The 19,792-nt window shown below is 39.6% G+C and overlaps 1 protein-coding gene across 1 annotated transcript in view; it reads left to right on the top strand.

The window, feature by feature from the left end:
- The first annotated feature begins 1,518 nt into the window (after nucleotides 1-1,518).
- Nucleotides 1,519-19,792, top strand: part of CDH7 (cadherin 7) — a 91,173-nt gene continuing 72,899 nt past the window's right edge. Inside the window, exons 1-2 of the mRNA XM_002187051.6 lie at nucleotides 1,519-1,658; nucleotides 10,444-10,845. Coding sequence (XP_002187087.3) covers nucleotides 10,636-10,845 — 210 coding nt within the window. The 5' untranslated portion in view covers nucleotides 1,519-1,658; nucleotides 10,444-10,635. The remainder of the gene's footprint in view (nucleotides 1,659-10,443; nucleotides 10,846-19,792) is intronic.

Below are 19,792 nucleotides of genomic sequence, written 5' to 3'. Positions count from 1 at the left end.
TATATCATGTTGAAAATGCTTTTCTGGTAAATATAAACCAAAAGACATTGGCCAAGGTGCATCTCTTACAGTTGCCCTTGGTACAGCCCATTGTTCTAAAAACAGTACATGTTAAAAATATTTTTGTCCGTGAAAAATGTCAGTTCAGCAGCTCTGCCAACATTTGGAACCTCCGCCTGCTTTTTTTTTTTTTTTTTTTTTTTCTTTCAGGAGGCGTGCTGACTCCTGGCTGCTCACGTTTCAGTTGTAGATCTCTTTCATGCTGCAGACCCAAACGGCTTCAGCAGTGCTGAAATGAGGCAGAAAGTTTGTGCTGCCGCTTTCCCAGCCGGACCACGTCCGAACAAAGCGGGTACTGATTTACCAGAGGGGCTGCCCCGAGCAGCCCCGGGGTCGCTGGGCTCTGCGTGGGTGCTGCAGGGCACCAGCCCCAGCGTGACACTCAGCCTTCTGCTGCCGGTGCGTACACTCCGCTCTCTCTACCCTTTATTCTGGGAAAGCACCTGGTTTACTTATTCAACGTATTTTTTTTTCCACTTTTTACGCTCACCGCCACCCGGCGATATACACAGGATACTGTCTATACTGTATATACTACACACAGTAGCCGGGGAGGCGTGACAGCAGCTCTAGGGAGACAGAGGGCAGCAGGGCTGCGAGCTTTTAACTCCGCCGAGCAGGTCGGTGGTGGCTCCGTGCTCCGCCCGGGGACCAGGAGAGGGGACCCCGACCCGATCCCTCAGCTGCCCTACGCCAGGCAGGAGGACAAGCCAGGGCAGGGATCGTGGGTTTCACAAGTGGCAGGCCGGGCAGGCTGAAAGGGCAAAGCTTGAAAGCAGGGACTCGGCAAGTTCGGTTTAGTTTTGCGACTTTTTCTTCACGCCTCGGAAGCTCAGTCGCAGCTTGTAGGACAAATTGCGTGGTGGGTTGTAGGGGGGAGAAGTTAAAAAAAAAAAATTGAAGTCTCTCCTTCAACTCCCCGTTTCACATGCAAATAGAGAGAGAGATTGGTTCCCGCCCCACCCCCTAGCCCGGCTTCTGATTTTTATCCAAAGGACTCCATCTGTATATCCTGTCAAGGAGGAGGAGGAGAAGAGGCGGGGGGGAGTAGTGGGGCCGGGCAGGCTGCTTGCTCCCTGGATCCCGCTTCAATAGCCACCGCTGGGTATTCGGGAGGTACAAAGAGTCCCTGCGCCGCCTCCGCGTGCCCTCGGACGGAGCTGGCAGCCTGCTCCAGCCACCGAGCCGTGATATCCCCTGCCCAGAGCAGCATCCCCACCTCCTCTGCTTTCTCCCTCCCTCCCCGCTCCTTCCCTCCCTCCTCTTCCTCCTCCTCCTCCCGCAGCCACGATCCGCACCCAGTCGGAGCTGGGCTTGGCACCGGCACCCACTTCTCCCATCGTGTGCCCAGCGGCTGCCTGTGCAGTGCCGCGCCGCGCCGTGGAGGAGGAGGAGCGGAGCAGCGGCAGCGCTCCCATCCCCGCGGGTGCGGGCGAGTGCGCGGGCGGGCGCGCAGCCCCCATGCCCGGTGGGCGCCCCGCCGCCCGCAGCCCCCCCCACCTCGGGAGCATCCCGCCAGCACTTCGCCGCGGAGGCACCGCCGGCCCTTGGAATTAAAATACTGACCGCGCTGGGCAGCCGAGGGAAAGGGAGAGCAGGTAAGTGCTGGCTGCACCTGTGCCTTTCCTCGCCTTCCTTCCCCTTTCCGTTCCCCTCCCGTGTAGGCAGAGGGCGGCCGGAGCAGTTGCAGGAAAGGGCTGTGCGCTGCTCCTCCGCGCCCGCTCTCCCCGGAGCGGCTCCTGCCCGGAGCGGAGCCGCGGCTCTGCGGAGCCGCCGGGGGCGGCGCGGCCGAGGCCGTAAGTTTGGCGTTCCCCGGGCTGGGGGCGGCCCGGCCAGCGCGGCTGGGACCGGCCGCGGGAGCAGCCAACACCTGGTGAGGTGGGGAAACGGTGGAAAGTGAGAGCACCGGGATTATAGGCGCGTGTACACCTTCCTAGACATAAGAGAACAATAGCATCACTCTTGACTCTTTGGAGAAGTCTCACGGACAAGTGGGGAAGTGGGGTGGGGGAAGGGAAGGGAAGACCACAGACTTCTGCAAAATATAGGCAGCCCAAAGTCCTGACAGTCTCAGTCCGTTTTGCCAAGCCAAAGCGGCTGTCTTGCTTGGCTTGAAGCCTGGCAGTGATGCTACAGTGCAAAATTTTACATAGACAATGAAATTTCCTGAGTTATTTCCCAGAGCTTTTGTCCTTCTATGTCAAGGATGTTCTAGAGTTTGCAAATGTTGAAATTATGGGAGCTGTTTCTTTGATTAGTATTCAGCTAGTAAGGCTAGCTCTGCAGTGCTTGGCTGATGCTGACCCTTCCCCCTCCGCCCTGTCCCCCAATCCATCCACATATCCACACACAGGCATGTCCTGCTTTCCTACGATAGGCTGTGTACACCAGTAGCAAGAGGGTTGTCATCTGGATCCTCAGACTTCTAGTTGCTAATAGAGGCAAAAAATATCCCTTTTTGAGATACAGTTTAGCCTTTATACTGCTTTCAAAAGGTGAAGTAGTTCAGGTGAGCCAAGATTCTACAAACGATGCCTTCCCCGGGGTGTGGAAAAGGATGGGAGATGGATAACTGTGATGTGCTCTGATTCTGGGAATTGAAATGCTGATACTTTCATCTTTCCCTCTTGCAAGGATAAAATCTTGTGTTCTGATAGATAACTTGCTCATGACAAACCAGAGACTTGAAAGGGCAGAGTATACTTCATAGTCTCTCTAACAAGACATACTGACTTGCAATTTTTCGGCTAAAACATAGATAATTGTGCAGCTTTGCAGAAAATAAATTGCCTTTCCAGGACACAAAAATAAATACATAAAAGAGCCAAACTCTTGAGCATGCCAGTTTCTGAAACATTCTCTCTTTGGCGTTGATGCATGACTTTACTTTTCTATCTTTATTATATCTGCTAATTGTTTCTGTGATACATTATTTGAGTTTGCAGGGAATTGTTACTGATGAAAGCTAGGTACTTTGTTTCTGAGAAAGGTGGGTCTACATAACCCCAGGTGCAGAGCTGTTCAGATGGACAGTAGCATGAAAGTTGCATAACTAAATTAAGTTTGCTTACTATGTAGCTTCAGAAGGTACAACAGGTCAACAGATAAAGATCAGCTGTAAAGTGATGCTGATTTTTTCTCGGCAATATTATAACAGTTTTAACGATGCGGAAGTGAGGTGAGGATATTTGAAAATGGTAATTGTGCCTCATTAGAGCTAGTTCAGTGCAACGGGTGTGTTACCATCTTTGGGAGAAAAAAAGAACACAAAACCCACTTAACAAACCCAAAAGAACTATCCAGAGACCAAATGTGCTATTATTTTTAAGTCCTTTTACAAAATTTTATAGCTTTTCTGTCTGCAACTACCAGGGGATCTAATCTAGACATCTAGACACACACTTTTTTCAGGGTCATGAAGAAAGGCTAAGTAAAATTCAAAAACCAATTGCAGTAAAATCCACAGTAAGGGAGGGCCTAACTCTGACAGCTTTTACTATGAAGTTAAGTAATATTAAGGGTTTGAGTACTCAATACAGATTTAAAACTACCAGGAATATTAGGAATATATCAAAGGTAATCATCTGAGCTACCACTGCATGTTAGAAATGTGTGTCAGTTAATGTGAGTGAAAATATAAACATCAGTAATATCACCTATTTTCTTGCAAAAAGCCATTAAAGATTGCAGTTTTAATCAAGGAACATTTCACCCTTATAATGGGAGACTTTACTGTAATTAAAGGTTAGTGTGGGTCATTAGAATAGTGTTAAAAGTTAGATGACAGCCTCACAACTCTCCTAAGTCTACTTTCATTGATTTAATAGCAAGGCACTATTGATTATTTGCTATTGATTCAGTAGAAAAATATTCTTATTTTTTTCATGTAAAAGGGTAATTGTAAAGCATTTGTACAGCTGCAGATTAACAGTGAATTTTCTGATGAGAAGAATGGATACAATATCCACATAGATTTTCACCTATTCTTTTCACTTATGACTGTGTGTACGTACACATGCCCACATTTTTCTATCTTTCTTCAGCAGTCAGAGACTTGACTGAAGAAAATCATTACAAATGCAGGACCTATTGTTTTAGTCCAAATTATATTCCTACTTCGCTATAAACCTGCCTAAGCCTTTTCTCAAAGGGATTCAACTCACAAATTGACTCTGATATGTGATGAAAATAGAAAATATTTTAAACTTCAAGCGGTTTACAGATGAATATACTTCTTGGAAGTTAGTCCTAGTGATGTCTAGTAAGTTTTTGTGTGTGTTTTCAGTCTATTGACTTCAGTATCTGATCTGTTCAGCGGTTCTTCAATGAAGGCCTTTCTTGAGCCATTCCTTTTCCTTTAGTTTATCACACATATTTCTTTTTCATGTACGCTTTCATGCTACTACTGGGTATTGTTTTCTTGTGGCAATAAAAATCATTAAATTCTATCTGAGGAAGGATGCATAAAATAGATGGTTACTTCAGTTCTTCCTGTCAAACCAGGCTTAACTCTAAGCAGTGATGCAGGAGTGCCTCCTCTGGGAATTCAGCAGTTCTGCAAGAAAGTCATCCCTAGGCATTATGTGACGTTCTTTAGCTGAAATGAGGCTGCAAAAATTGAGCTTGTGGAAATTTAAATATTTGCCTTGATTGGTCCCAGATCCAAAAATACTGCTGGTGTTTCTTTTCAATAACTGATCAAATTAGCATAATCCTTCCCAGCAGCTTAGGTCTTTAAAATGCACCATAGCAAGGTGAAAAACCAGCAAAACCCCTTCACATGGTGAAAATGATATTAGAAAAAAAAGATCTTTCTTCTGCTAAGTTTGCATGGGGAAGAAAAACTTACCAAGAACGCAAACAATTTAGTACTCTAGACACGTGCAATATTATGATCAACTGCAGAGCAGTATAAAGGACCAAAAGCTGTTGCCTGGTTTTCTTTATGATTTTTTAAAGCCATATAATTTTTTGCAGTGTGCTTAGTGTTTTTCTGTCATCTCATCAGGTCCTTTCACCTGAGTCAGAGGGTATTGGAGCCAGTTTAGTGTAACAGTGCCATATGCTTGGAGCAATGATAGTTTTTTGCTTGATAACCAGATGCAGACTGCAGGATGTGCACTACATTTACAGATCTCCCATGTGAATATTTAGGCCAGTTAGCGGCAGGAGGTTGTGGTCTGTAGTTGTAATGTCATCTGGCACAGGGAGTTAATAGGTTTCATCATACTGCTTTGACTTGCAGAGCTTCATTTCATCACAGGGTCTCCACCTCACTTGCTCCAAGGCACCCTCCTTTTCTTTTTTTCTTTGTCTGAAAAAAGTGATAGCCAGACATTGCAATCGACATTGTAATTAGACATGTTATCTTCTCAAAACCTTTTTGTCTCAAGTACCACATCATGTGATAGAGTATCCTGTAATATTTAGGATGTGTGACATGGAGGAGCTGCAAGCTTATAACAAAGAGGAAGTTTCTCTGCCACTAAATGTAGCACCCTGTCCAATGGGCATTGTAAAATTGAATGTCAAAGCATAAATATTTCAGTGAGAGCAGTCCAGCTGTCAGGGGGCTCACCTGCTGGTTCTACTTTGTTTAAGGGATCATGGTTCAAGATCCAGTGGCAACAGTCACCCTTGGAATTATTTCAACACCCTGGCTCTGACTTTACTGAATGACTGAAGTAGAGAAAATACCAAAAAACCCCTTGGAATAACTGTGCATTGTTGACCAAGCTAATGCAAGATTTACAAGCAGGTGGTGGCTGCTCAGTCAGTAAGGTCCATATTTGCACAGTAAATTTTGCAATTTTTGCAAAAATTGAAGAAATTTGATGAAAAGAGTATAATGGGGCAGGAGGGAGGATGAGGGAAGAGAAGGCAGTAAAATAGGAGTGATAAACTCTTCAGTTACAATTTCAATGAGTGGCTGACAGTGAGATTTCAAACTATAGTAATGCAATCCAAACTGATGGAGTTTAGTAATGGAAAAGGGTTTGGATTTCCACTTCTTCCTGAAGCATTTTACTCATTAGAAACACTTCGGGACAAAATATGCTGAAGGACAAAATCCTCTGTTGGGTTGAAGAGGTTGACAGGAAAATGATATGGTTCATAGATTAAGCTGGCACTGTGACACTGGTAGTGATGTGCAAGCAGAAGTCTGCAGGAATTTGCATTTTGGCTGCAAAGGTTAGGTGGTGCAAAGATGATCTCAAGAGCATTCAGCAAACTGCCCTACAGGGCTGGGGAAATCTCAGATGTGGGGAAGGAGAGCTTCCAGGATGACATCTCTGAGACTTAAAACTTGTCCTTATCTACTGGTGCTCATTGTGACATGCAAACAATGAACACTAGATGTGATGAGTTGTTTTAGAAATTATGGAGTGAAGCAAAATATTCAGAGAGATTTTCAGTGGGTGTTAATTACCCTTAATTGCTTGCAGTGAGGGGGACTATTCCTTTAAGTTTAGGATCTTATTCATGATCTGAATGTTTTCAATAAATCAAGATTGCCCCTTGGAGACAGTGCATAATAGTGTCTTTTTGACATTAGCAGATTGTTTTGGTGGAGTAGTAACATTTTTCAGATTAGTAGTGTATGCCAGTACACTGTGGCTTAAATATAGATTAATTTTTGTACAGCAGATGGGGGAAAATGTAAGGTTGATGATGTATATTGAATTAAAAGGTTAATATTTTTTTCAAATGTGTATTCTTCAGTCTGAGGTTTTATGTATCAACCAGCTATTTAACAACATAAACATGAGAGTTTTGAAATCTAGTGGATTTTTTATGGGGTTTTTTTTGGGTTTTGTGGTTTTGTTTTTTATTTTTACAGCTGTTCATTTGGACAGCATGTTACTGCTCAGTTAAGACATGCACCTTGCATGCTACCTTGTACAGATCACATAACATACTCTCCAAATTACACACCATATTGTAGTTTTCATATTTGTGATTGCCAGAACTACATGTAAAGCAAAAAGGGAAAACAAGCTGAGATGTGAAAGCTAGAGCCTAATGCTTTAAATACATTAGCAGACAGTTTTATTTTTAAAGACCTAAGTTACTTTTTAAGATGGCAAAGTGTGAATCAGGAGATATGACTTGGTTTACCCCTATCTGGGGAGGGGAGTAACATTTGGGAGATCAGAAACAAATTACAAAGGTACCCTTTTATTCTAGGGTAGTTAATGATACAAATTAAAGGTGTAAATATTTCTCCATTTTGTATATTCTGAATCTTGTTTGTGCAGAAAGAGATAGTATTTTGTAAAAGAGCATCTTTAAAAGTACAAAGTAGTCGCAGGCCAGTTTTGCCATCACACTCAAGTCAGCAAACACAGATGACAGTGAAGCCACTGGAATCAGAGTACTGAATACCCTCTGTCATTGTCAGTGTTAGTTTTATCCACTGCTGCAAGTGCAACCCTGAACATTCAAGCTGTGACTTAATGAAGGAAAAACCGCCAACAATACCTCTTAGTTTTCAATTTTATGAATGCTGTGATGTTGCTTATGTGGTCTTGTGGACTTATTGACATCATAGAACAGGTGATGTTGAAGTGCTAGTTATGCTTGGAAAAAATTAATCCAAAAAATCTATATAAAATGTGTGTCTATGTATGTATGTATGTATGTATGTATGTATGTATGTATCTATCTATCTATCTATCTATCTATCTATACATCCATCCATCCATCCATTCATCCATCCATCTCAGTAAGAAAGGTGATGAAATGCAATTTAATAAAAAATTATTCCCAAACCAGAAATTATTTTAAATACAAGAGACTTCTGCTTTTGGAGGTTATCACATATAAAAGGCAGTGTGCTGGAAGAACTATAAATAAAAAACCTAAAAAAGGGGCTTTAAGAGGAATAGGAATACTTATCCTGAAGAAGAAAAAAAAAGGAAGAAAGAGTGTTTCAGAGCAGAAAGTGCTGCCACACAGCTGAATAAAAATAATTGGAATTTTGGAGTCTGTGTGGTGAAAGTATTTGAGAATGAATAAACCACAACAACGTGGGTTTTTTTTTTTTTTTCCAGGAGGTGTGACTATTCTGCTTTTCATCAGATTGTGCTGTCTAGCATATGGACTGTTTTTCAGTTGGTATTTTGGGTGCATTTTTCAGTTCTGTGCTGTGGCGTGTGGCTGGGGACCATGGCACTCCATATGGTGGCTTTCATACTTTCCTGCAGGTGTAAAAGAAAGGATATAAGAGAACACTGTTCGAGATAAAGGTTAGAGCAATTCTAGGTTTGAAATGTCTGTTCTGAGCAAGAACAAGGCATTTCAAACTGCTTAGTGAAAAGACTTTAACATATTGTAAATGTTTTACTGACATTTCTTAAGAAAATCCATTTTGTATTTTTATCTCTGTTAAATAACAATCTGCTGCCTCTCTGAAATAAACTGACAGTTTATCAATATCAGATGTCTTTAACATGATGTAACTTAGAGAGGGGAAATCAAGGATGCATAAACAGCCTCTACTACGAACAACACTGTAGTTGAACAGAGCAGTAGGAAGTGAACATATCACAGGCAAATGCACAGCTACTTCCTTAACACTCATTGGCAACCCTCTCAGTAATTACTGTCATATGGTCATGATTTACCCAAAGGGCCAGATCAAAATTTAGTTATGACTAGTTGGGATTAATAATTTCAAACTAGGCTCTTCTAAATAGGATGAAACCTTGTTAATCCTGATGTGGCAAGAATTTTGGTCCATGTTAGAGTGATGTGTTTTATAACTGTAGCATCATGTTTTCAAAATTAGGGTCTTTAGGTAAGGCTTGCCTATTCTTTTCATTTTGCCTGTAGGGAGACACTGGATTTTCCTATTTGGAAGCTTTCAAATTGCTGCTGCTTAGCAAACACGCTCAGTGGGTTTGTGGTTTATCCCACCAGCCTCTAAGCAAAGCCTTTCTGGTGCAGGGCAGTACCACAGAAGGGATTACAATAAAAGGCTTTAAATACAGTCTGTAATCAGAAGAGCTTTTTATTTGTTTCATGTTTCTGCCCTCTAGGTACCTTTGGCAGCACAAGGCACAGGCATTCTGCAGCTGAAAGAGCCTGACATACTGAAAACAGATAGCGGATATTGCATTTCACTCAGTTTCAGTAGTAATGGGTAGGACTATGATAATCAGTCCAGAGTGTTTAATGTGTATGTGATTTAATGTCTAGCCTTTTTAGATTAATTCAAAGTATAAAGGGTGAAATCTTCTTTCTTCTGTGGCTTCCTAAGTAGCAGCAGTTCACTCCAAATTAATGCCGTTATCTATTTTAATTTCATCCTTATTTCCACTTCATGTTTGGCACTTTGAAAATGCTTCTTTTCTCCCTTATTGCTCACTTGGACAAGAAGGATGTCTGTATAAGAAACAGCTTTGCTTATCTGGTGATTCTTCCAAAAGATGAAGCTATGTTTGGTTGCGACTGACAGAATTTATACTTTTAAAAACATTATACTAAGTATACATTTTTACATGGGCAGAGAAGACTCACAGTCATAAAAGACAGAAAAGAGTTTTGTTTGAGTATTGAAGTTTGTCTTGCAAAAAAAATATTTTTTTAATAAGTCATATGAGTTATTAAATGATTACATTTTTAAATAAAAACTGATTTACATTTGTTAGTTCTGGAAAACCATTTGTAATTAAATCAAGGTTTCCTTGAAAATGCAAAATGACATTATCTTCTGATCTTTCTGGGCATATTTCGGTATAAATATATAAAGTAGTCTAACATATTTCTTACAGTGTCTGACATTTGCTTTGGGAATGTAGTGAAATGGAGTGGGGAGACTCAGGGCTTTTTACTAGGTCAGGTTCAGATCAGAACAAATCATAGCATCTGGTGTACCGTGACTAAGAATCAATCAAATTGCTCTGATTCATCTTATATTCCTTCATTTCACTTTTGAGTTATATGGGAGAGAGTACAGCTAGGATATACCCCTTCTATTATTACAACTTGCTGCCTTTATCTGGTTTGTAATTATATCACAGTAATGGCAAGTAAAGCAGACCATAGCAGACTGAAGAGAAAATATCAAATCTGTAAATAACTACACCTACTCTGATTATTTTAAAGAGGAACAATTTTAGCATTTATACTGGAAGAAACCAGTGTATTAAGAGAACATTTAGGAGAAAACTTTATGGCTATAAATACAGTTGTATCAGCAGTAGCAATGCCATCCAAGAAGTTTGCTATAAACTCTGAGAGATTTATGTGTATTTATGTGTTGATGAGGAGAAAAGTAATGAATAAACAGTTTCATGCATGATGTGAAAGCTGCAAAGAATTTGCATTCTCTAAAAAAAATTAAAATTCTGACAAAGTTCTTGTCTTTTTCCTGGATAGGTACCCATTACACCATTTCTTTGGTGAAGGCTATTCAGCAGTGGTGACATCTTCCAACCAGCCACTCTGCATATTATCATCTTTGGACTCCCAGCTGACACCCTGCCGGAAGCTAGAGCTACTGAGACAACTGGAATTGTGCCTGCTTTGGTCAAGGTTTTTTCTTTCACCGAGGGAAAAAAAAAAAAAAAGATGAAGTTGGGCAAAGTGGAGTTTTGCCATTTTCTTCAGATACTAGCTCTTTTCCTGTGTCTTTCTGGGATGAATCAAGCAGAGATCACAAGGTCCAGGTCAAAGCCCTATTTTCAATCAGGGAGGACAAGAACCAAACGCAGCTGGGTGTGGAATCAGTTCTTTGTGCTGGAAGAATACATGGGTACAGACCCACTCTATGTAGGAAAGGTAGGGGATTTAAATAAACTTTGGAGGGTGAAGATGCTTGTTTTTTGATGTGTTTATATGATGCAATCAAAAAATGGTAATTCTGTTGGCCCAGAACAGCAACATATTGCATTCTCATAAGAATGCAAGGTTCCTGTTGCAATTTTCTTTAAGAATTCTACATATTAGTACTGCATGTTTAACAGAGTACAGTAATGAAAGTGGTTTGCCACCACTGATAGAAAGAAAATATTTATTACTTATACCAGGCTTTAAAACAGAGGAACATAACGATGAGTATTGTTTTTTAAGAGTTAAGTCCCAGAAAAGAAGTTGTGTATTATGTTGTTTGCTCCCTAAATCTCAGCATTACTGAAAGCAAAAGAGAAAGAATCAGGCATCTGTGGGTGTGATGAGTGAAAAGGAGGGCATGTCTGCATTACTGCTTTTCTTTGACATTGCCTGGCTGGCAGATTGGCACCTTGGGGGCCTCACTGTCTTCTGTGCACAGCACAGCCTTGTGGCTTTACCTTGCCTGTGATGGGCACAGGTCCAGCAGAGAGCCAGCCCTTTTACATCAGGGCATCCCAAATGGCTCTTTCTGAGTGCCCGTCGCTGCACATGGAGCACACTGAGCACAGCTGTGAATCCGGGACTTAGCTCATTTACTGCCTTGTGCTAGTGGGTAATACGCTGCCTTCAGCAATTATGCAGGGAAAAAAAAAAAGCCCACAAAACAAAACCCCCTCTTGTGTTTCTCTGTAACATTTATGTGTAATCATCTTTTTGAAAGGAAAACCCATTTTCTCGGTAATATCAGAATCAATAAATAGAGTTTCTCATTAAAATACAGCAAATGCATAGAAAACAAGGGAGTGACAGCTTTTTTTGGCACAACAGCACACTTACAGAAAAAGAGATGAAGTAATCTGAAATCCACTGCTTCAAATATACCAGTGAAATGAATTTTGGCTTATTTAATTCATCCTACTGAGACAAAACCTTGATGTTTGTGTTAATGCAGTTAAGCACTTAGAATTTACATGCCAACTGAATAATCAAGTTAAATAGGGAACTGCTTTCATGATTACAGCTATCGTTGTGTTTAGGTGCTTTTCTGAATTGGGATTGGTACTTTGCATAATTGAACCATTAAGAAAGGTGTGCTAGAATCAGAAACATCATCTTGTGGTGACATTACAGTGGTCTTGAAAGTTTTGGTAAAGTTTTACATTATGCAGCAGTATCCATTCTGATGTCACACAGCTGCTTGTTGCCTTGTGGGTTTGTCTTTTAGGCAAATTTGTCCCCAGGTTGGAGTTTCTCTTGTGGCTCTGGAAATGGTCTATTTGGCATTCTTTCCCACTGATAAAAAAAGAAGTGTGGCTTGCAAATTTGAATTTCTCTCCTGGAAAAGAAACATCTTGCAATACTCGAGTGAAGACTAGTTTTGATCTGTAGTAATTCTCATATTCAGTCAATTTCTATATTATGGCCAAAAATGCTGTGGTAATGCTGTAGTACATGATATTTGCATGCATGTGGTTATTTTTAGCTTCACAGTCTTCTCTTTCCTGTCCTTTGCAAGAGTCCTAGCATGCACAAGCAGATATCTTCCAAAACACAACCTTTTTTATTTTTTTTTCCTGAAACATTCTGTGCCCAGCCTGTTTTTGTATCAGCAGTATGAATTTTTGGCTCAGGAATTTGTACCAGCAATCCATTTTGTAGGAAAATCAGATAAAAATTTTCACTTACAAAAAGAAGCCCATCTTCATGGAAACACAGTCCTTGCTGAGCCTCTTAAAAGATAAGATGTGCCCAGCTCCTAACCTTCTCACTGTAGAGGCTTTTCACTGTGTGGCTCCTGAGGTGCAATCATGACCAAAGACACATTCCCACACAGGGGAGCAAAAAGGTGAAGAAGTGAATTTCTTTCTGTGTCTTAGCATATTATGTGTAGCATCACTCTGAAGTGAGCAGCAGCCACCTTCCTCCCCCTCTTCTCGTCTTAAAAACATTGTTACTCTTGTTTCAAATCCTTTGCAGGCAGGTAGGGACAGAGAAGACCGAGATTTGGATAGAAGGATAGATTTTTTCTGCTTTTTTCTTTTTTTTAATTTTTTTTTTTCCCTTGGTGAGGAGGCTGCAGCAAGCAAAAAGCTCTCATAACTCATTTTTCTCATCAAATGAAGTGGAAACAGCGACCAGACTCTGCAGAGTGCTCCGCTTCTGAGGAGGCCAGTCCTGCACTGCCTTACCTTCAGGATGTTTTGCAGGGTGCCAATCTAACTACACATCCAGGAAGGAGGGACCTTCCTCCGGCTTTTAAGGACTGTGAGATAAAAAGAAACACTCAAGCAAATGGAGCTGTAATGGGGAATACTGTCTCCCCAGCACTATTCAATTTTACAAAGCCCTAGGCAATTCTGGTTGGAAGGCAGCATTTGGGGGATGTTAGGGTTACATGGCAAATCATTCAAGAGTTGTGAAACACCAATGGTAATTCTGTGTTCAGCACTAGTTCTGTCCTCCTGGGTGTCTGCATGCTGACATTTTAATTACATGATCGTGCAGGGTAAAAACCTATTCCTCGTAAATAATGTAGTAGGATTCCTATTCAACTAAGTCAAACAAGTCCTTCCCTTAATTTTTCAGTGTTTTCATGTGCTTTTTTACCAAGGCTTCACATCTATACCTGAGGTGCACTGCAGCCTTTTTTCTGGACATCCTTTCTTCATTTTCCTAAACGCATATGTACTTTTTTTTATTAAGGCAGAAGAGCCTGTTTCTCATAGGACTCTGGAGAAACCTCTGGAGGATTTCCATTAATTTCACTCTAATAGGAGTCAGAGGTGACAGAAGTTTGGTGCCTTTTTTTATTCTCTTCTTTTAAAATTTAGGTCCTTCCTCTCTGTGATATGAATTTTAATCATCTTGGATGTAATTTTGAGCACTTCTTGGGAGATGCTTAACATGTAATCAGATTGTGGACTGAACCATATACAATTCTTTTCTGTCGGTCAGCACAGCATATGTTATGTTCACTTGAAGGGCTGAAGCATTTAACTGTTTAATCCATTAAACTGTTTGGGTAGGCACTGGTCTCTTCCAGACATGCCGTGTAGGAGGTGAGGCAGTTAACTGTGATGCTTATTGAGCTTGAAGCATAGCTGGCTTCTGTTTTCTGGAAAATGTTTACTACTGCTTGGTAATATATTTTTGCAAAATGCCTGACTCTATATTTTCCTTGTAAATTATGGTACTATTTGGGCAAAAAAAAAAAAATAGCATAGAGCAGTTTTAAATTATTTGAAATGTAAGCACGTAAAATTAGGAAAAATTTTGTTGAATATGCTATTATGTTGACTATTTGAAAAGTTGAAAATGGTCTTGTAATTGAAGTTTCCATGGGTACACATTGGCAAAATGGGGTGCAGTAAAAGTAGAACTTAAACATTTTGTTGGTACTTTTTTGGTTTTGTTACATAACTATCAGACATCCAGGGTTTGGGCTTTTTAAAATCTGATGCATTGGGGTGTTTTTATTATTATTTGTTTTAAATTGTTTCCTGCTGCAATACTGGCAGTCTCATCAAAAGCATTATAATGACACAAAATCTCTGCCAGTAATAATTTAATTTTTCTTATTAAAAAGTTTTAAAAAAACCAAAGAAACAAAAGAAGCCACAAACAAACCTGAAGAAATGTGAGAGGCTGATTGATAGCTGGCTTCATTGTTTTCTTTAGTATCCAAACCAACTCTCCTTTTCCAATGGCTCTAAATTTAGGTATAGTTATAGGGCAGTTTCAAGCTTTTTGCTGAGTTGAACTCTTCCCTTGAGATCTAACTAACATATGAAGGACTGAAAATAAAAACAAGAGACTTGACTGAGCACAAACCCAAGAAATTAGTATGCGACTTTGAGAGATTCACTGGTAATTATCAATAATAATGCTTTGAACCCGTAAGATGCCCTGAGTGTTGTTTTTTATTTATAATGTAAGAGAAAGTAAAGTGTAAGTCCCCTAACCTGCCTTTTCTAGATTGTAAAATCAAGAAAAAAGGTTAAATAAGTGAACTAAGAGCCTATAGTTTCCTAGATCTCTCAGTCATTGCCTTCCAACACAATTTTACCTGTGTCTTCTGACTGTTTTAAGGTAAATAAACCTGTTGAATTCAATTTTCAAACATGGACAAAAGTGCATAAAAGTGAATATTTGCATTATTATTTCCTTGAGTAGTACAGAATGAAGTGGATGCAAAAAAAAAAATATATGAAGTGAATTTAAGCTTTTCCTATAAAATATGTCATTTAAAATCATTTGCAACTTCTACAAGTTTTAAGAGAACTTACAGGAAGGATGGGTTTTTAAAGCAGCCATATAAGAAGTTTATGCTATTATTAGCATAGAGAGTGGGTATTTTTTTTCCAGTCTTCTGATTTTGGAGGGAAGGAGACTGAATAGGGGAGGATACTGGGGTTTTGGATTAATGCATTGTTTTTCAAAGGTGTTGGTGAATATATCAATAAGGTAACAGAGTTACTCACATACTATATTTATCTGTGGTCTGACCTTGTCTCAGGCCATACAGCTGCAGTCAGCAGTAGGGCTCTTTTCATAGAATCGTAGCCTGACATTTTCAGATGTGGTTGATGACTTTTGACTGAGTTGGATAATAAATGTCTTTGCTAAAATACTTTAAGACAGTGAGAACTGTGGAAGTGCTGGCCACTCAGTCAAACTCAGACTGAACTGTGGGAATATTACTGGCATTTTGGGAAATGGAGGGGACATGGGGTGATATTACAAGGGCCAAATATAGGTAAAAAGAACTGGGCTGCCTCACTTGCACATAGTGACAAAGGAGATTAGTCAGGCACAATTCCCTGGAGGGATCTGACCCTCCTGCTGCTTCTAGAGGCACCCACAGGGACTAGGGCTCTCTGCTCAGCTTCAGCCTGTGTTTTTTTCCCTCTAAGCATCCTGTGTAAAGTAAATGTTCATGCCTGCTCTGCAAGAAAGCTCTTGGCTGAGAGTACCCACAGCTCTGCAGATTTTTGTTCATTTTCCACCCCAAGTAGTTCTGGAAAAAAAACATTCAAACACATAACAATCAGACCAACTATTTTTCATCTGTCTTTGTGGGCTCTTTGTGGAAAATAGACAGCACAATAACTCAGAAAGAAACTTCCCCATTGTTATATTTTTTCCTCCCTTTCTATTTGTGTTATCTTTACTTTTATCGTAATCTTTGAAGCACTGTTGTTTTATATACTCCCAGAAGGCCATTTATGAAAGGGAAAAAGAAATTCTGCTGTATTTCTGATATTTATCCATCTCAGAAACTCTTTGCTTTTCTGTGCTATGAAAACTGATAACAGTTGACCTTTTAAGTAAAATGGGACTTGCCATTCTTGTCAAGTATTTTCCTGTCACAAGTGCTGCAAATGGAATGAATGAACAGCCAAAATAGTTAAGTCCTGCTTACTTGCTTTATGTATTGAATAAGTCTTGAGGAGGTGATGCTTCAGTGTACTGCACAGGTATGACTTTGCCATCTCAACTTATTCTGTCCAGTCCAAGTATCACACACTTTTCTTCGCTGGATAGTCACTGTGGGCTTTGTGTTATTCCATGCTATAATTTATGTGGGTTACTCTGAATAACTGAGAGATGACTGAAAATCCAAATGTTCCCTCCTTAGCATGCAGGGCTAAAGTGTCTCTGGGGAGAATGATGAGATTAAAGCACAGAGGAAGAATTATCCAAAAGGATAACCTAAAATCTGCTGCCTTTTCCTGGTATCCTGATTTCATCAGCCTGAACAGCTACAGTGTAATTTCCTCTTTTCCTCTTTACTGGAAGACCTCTTCTCTCATAGCTGAATGGATACTGGGGAAGGTTTTATGCCAACGACTTAAAGTGATGACAATTTCACAAGCCCAAGCACTAAAAGACAATTTGTATGTAATTTCATTATTAAAAGTGATAATAGAGTTGAGAGACTTACAGTTGGATACTGAACCAGAACATGTAGCTTTTTGATCTCTTTCTATAATATAGAACATTGATCCTTAATATGTGCCATTACAGAAGAGGAAGGTTAGTGAAGGTGATGACAACATCAGTAAATTAGGCAGCCCTCATGGCAATTTTTCGTTCAATGGCACTGCCATGCTATTTATGTAATCATGTAATACCATTTCTGTATTTCAGCAGAATGAGAGGCTCTACCTGCAGTGCTCTGCTCTGGATGTCTTTTGGGCATTATTTAAAATTAAATTTTATGAGTCTCTGACAAAATAGAAAAGCAACAGTGAAAGCTAATTTTGCAATTATATGTAGATTAGAGGTTCTTGTATGCTTGGCTGGTTATCAGAAAATGCCTTATTTTCAGGAAAGAATGAGATTTAAAGCTCTGATGTCAGTCAAGCTGATGCTGCTTCAGCTGACATTCCTTCTCCTTTTCATCTTCAGAGATTGTACTCGTCCCATAGCTCTTGTTATTGGCTGTCATCCAGCATCCAGTTTTATGTCCATCCTCTTGTCTCACAGTTCTTTGTTAATGGCATTAGAAATTAGCACTGTAAAACTATGGCTATCAAGAACTGTATTTGCATCGTTCTAGGACTAAGGAAGTCTATTCATGAATTATTTTCCTATCTAAAATGCAAGCAAACACAACCTGTGCTCTGAGGCAGTGGTCTTATAAGGCAAGAACTAATAGCACACTAAGAAGCAGTGACAGAATTCAGAGAACTATGGTGCTAATCAACATCTGAAAATAGTTTGAGAACAGTGGGTCACTAGTGCTGTTTTCTATGAAAATAGAATATTTATTTTTCTGAAAATGAGACTCATGCAACATTTTGAAACATTATGAACATATATTAGAGAGCTCTTTCCTGCCTTTATCTCCCAGTGTTTATAGATGACAAGTTGTTTGAAACTTTTAAGTGCAGTTTAATATCTATGTTAGTACAAGGTTACATCTTCTTTCAGACCAGTAAAGATAAAGGATGTTTTCCAATTGCTTTCAAAATATCAGACTGCTTATGCTTTATAGTTTTACATCTTGTAGACTGCTGTCACACTACCTTTTTCATGTTGCCTTTTTTTTCACTTATACATATCCTGTTAGCTATAAGTGTCTGTCTACAAACTCATTGGACATTCATTTCATGTATTAAGTATTTTCCATGTGTCAGTGTCTAAAAGTGCTGCCAGGACTGTTTCTTCCTTGTCATAATTCTACTGCTGAATTTCTTCTTTGCTTCACATTTGTTTTTAAATATTATACTGCATTTCTTAATTTCTTGGCCTTGCTTTCCCCCCCCCCAATTATCACTTAAAAAAATAGCACCTGTGTATATATGTCAATGTTTCAGTGCTAACTTTAACTACTTAAAGATTCTGAACAAAAAATCAGCGAATGGTTCCTTTTTGTGCAATATGCTGGCTTCTACATAAACACACTGATGATAAGTACTGGAACTCCATTAAGTATTATCTTATTCTCTCAGCACTATGCATTTCCTCGGAAGAGGTAGCTGAGCACAGTGCTAACAGTGGAACTGCTAAGAGAAGAAAGATGTTAATTCACTCAGTTGCTCAGTTCTTTTAGAATAACTATTAGCCACCTCATGCTACCAGCATCTTCTCTGTCACTTTTACACTGGAAGAGATACTTACTGTCATGTAAATTAGGGACAAGTAGCTCTTAACACAAGGCAGTGGAGTGTGTGCTCTAGGAGAACTCTAATTCTGTCCCAACTGTTCAGACTACAGTCATGGTATGAGTACCAGCCTATACCAAGAGCAGAAGTTTGAGGATGTCATAATGCTTAGTTTATCATAATTTCAATGTTATAAGAAGGAGGATTAGCCAGTTAAAAATAGGCATGGGGGTGGTTTACATAATATAAATAAATGTTGTGAACACTGAACTATAATTCATTTGAGCTCAATGTATAAATAGGAACTCTCATAACCTTTCAATGCAAGTTTAAATGTAGGCAATGAAGAAGCTCATTGTCAACAGATACTGATCACCAAATCAATAAATAGATTCATAAAATTGAAGAATATATTTATTTCTTGCAGATGTTCTTTAAAAAAAATACTACCATTAACAGTTCTATCAGTGTAGAAATATTTGATGTTGCAGCCCTGTGCTGTTGCAAAAGTAATATTGTTATTTATGTAAGTGTAAGGCATATAATATGGTAGTAGCACACTAGAAGTCATAAACATAGCAAAGAATAGACCTTATTTTTTTCTTCCAGATAAATAGGAATGCCAAGGCAGATATAGGTCTTTTGCATACAGAGGTTCATGCACCATTACTCATTTACCAGGAAACACAAAATATGCCTTACTGACTTGGTCTCAAGCCGTTTTTTTCAGAGTCCTTCCCTGGGAGAAGAAAATAATTCTAAACATTCAAGAAGAAGGCAAAAAGGTTTTTAATATGTTTTGATTATTAAGTTATGCTGTTCATAGAGTAACTGAAGTTTAGTCCAGAATCTTCAGCTCAGTTTTATTCAGCCTAGGAGACCATTTGAGAGTATTAATGTTGCAATACAAATATATGGTCATTTCAAAATTGAATTTTGAACTGATATTTTATTCCTCTAGGTTACTGAAAGAGGAATACTGAGGATAGATTTGCAACATACATCAACGTAGTCCACATTTTGAGAGTGAAGAAATAGTGGCTTCCTTTCATATAGTACGTTAATGCTCCTAAAGCACCAAAGGGATGCATTGTGCCATTGTGTGTGGGTGAAAAGGTGTATGCTAAGAACAACTAAGGCCACTCTTACATAATATTCTACCTACAAAACACTTGGGCCCTCTCTGAGTAGAAAGAAAGAAATTTGACGTCATTTTCTAGGTGTTGTAAGATTTTTCTGCATTAATTCCACAAAACATTGCCAGAGTCATACTGCTTCATTTAGTT

Source organism: Taeniopygia guttata, chromosome 2 (genome assembly GCF_048771995.1).
Source record: "Taeniopygia guttata chromosome 2, bTaeGut7.mat, whole genome shotgun sequence".
Taxonomy (NCBI): domain Eukaryota; kingdom Metazoa; phylum Chordata; class Aves; order Passeriformes; family Estrildidae; genus Taeniopygia; species Taeniopygia guttata.
Note: the sequence above shows the minus strand (reverse complement) of the source record. Positions and strands in the feature narration are given on the sequence as shown.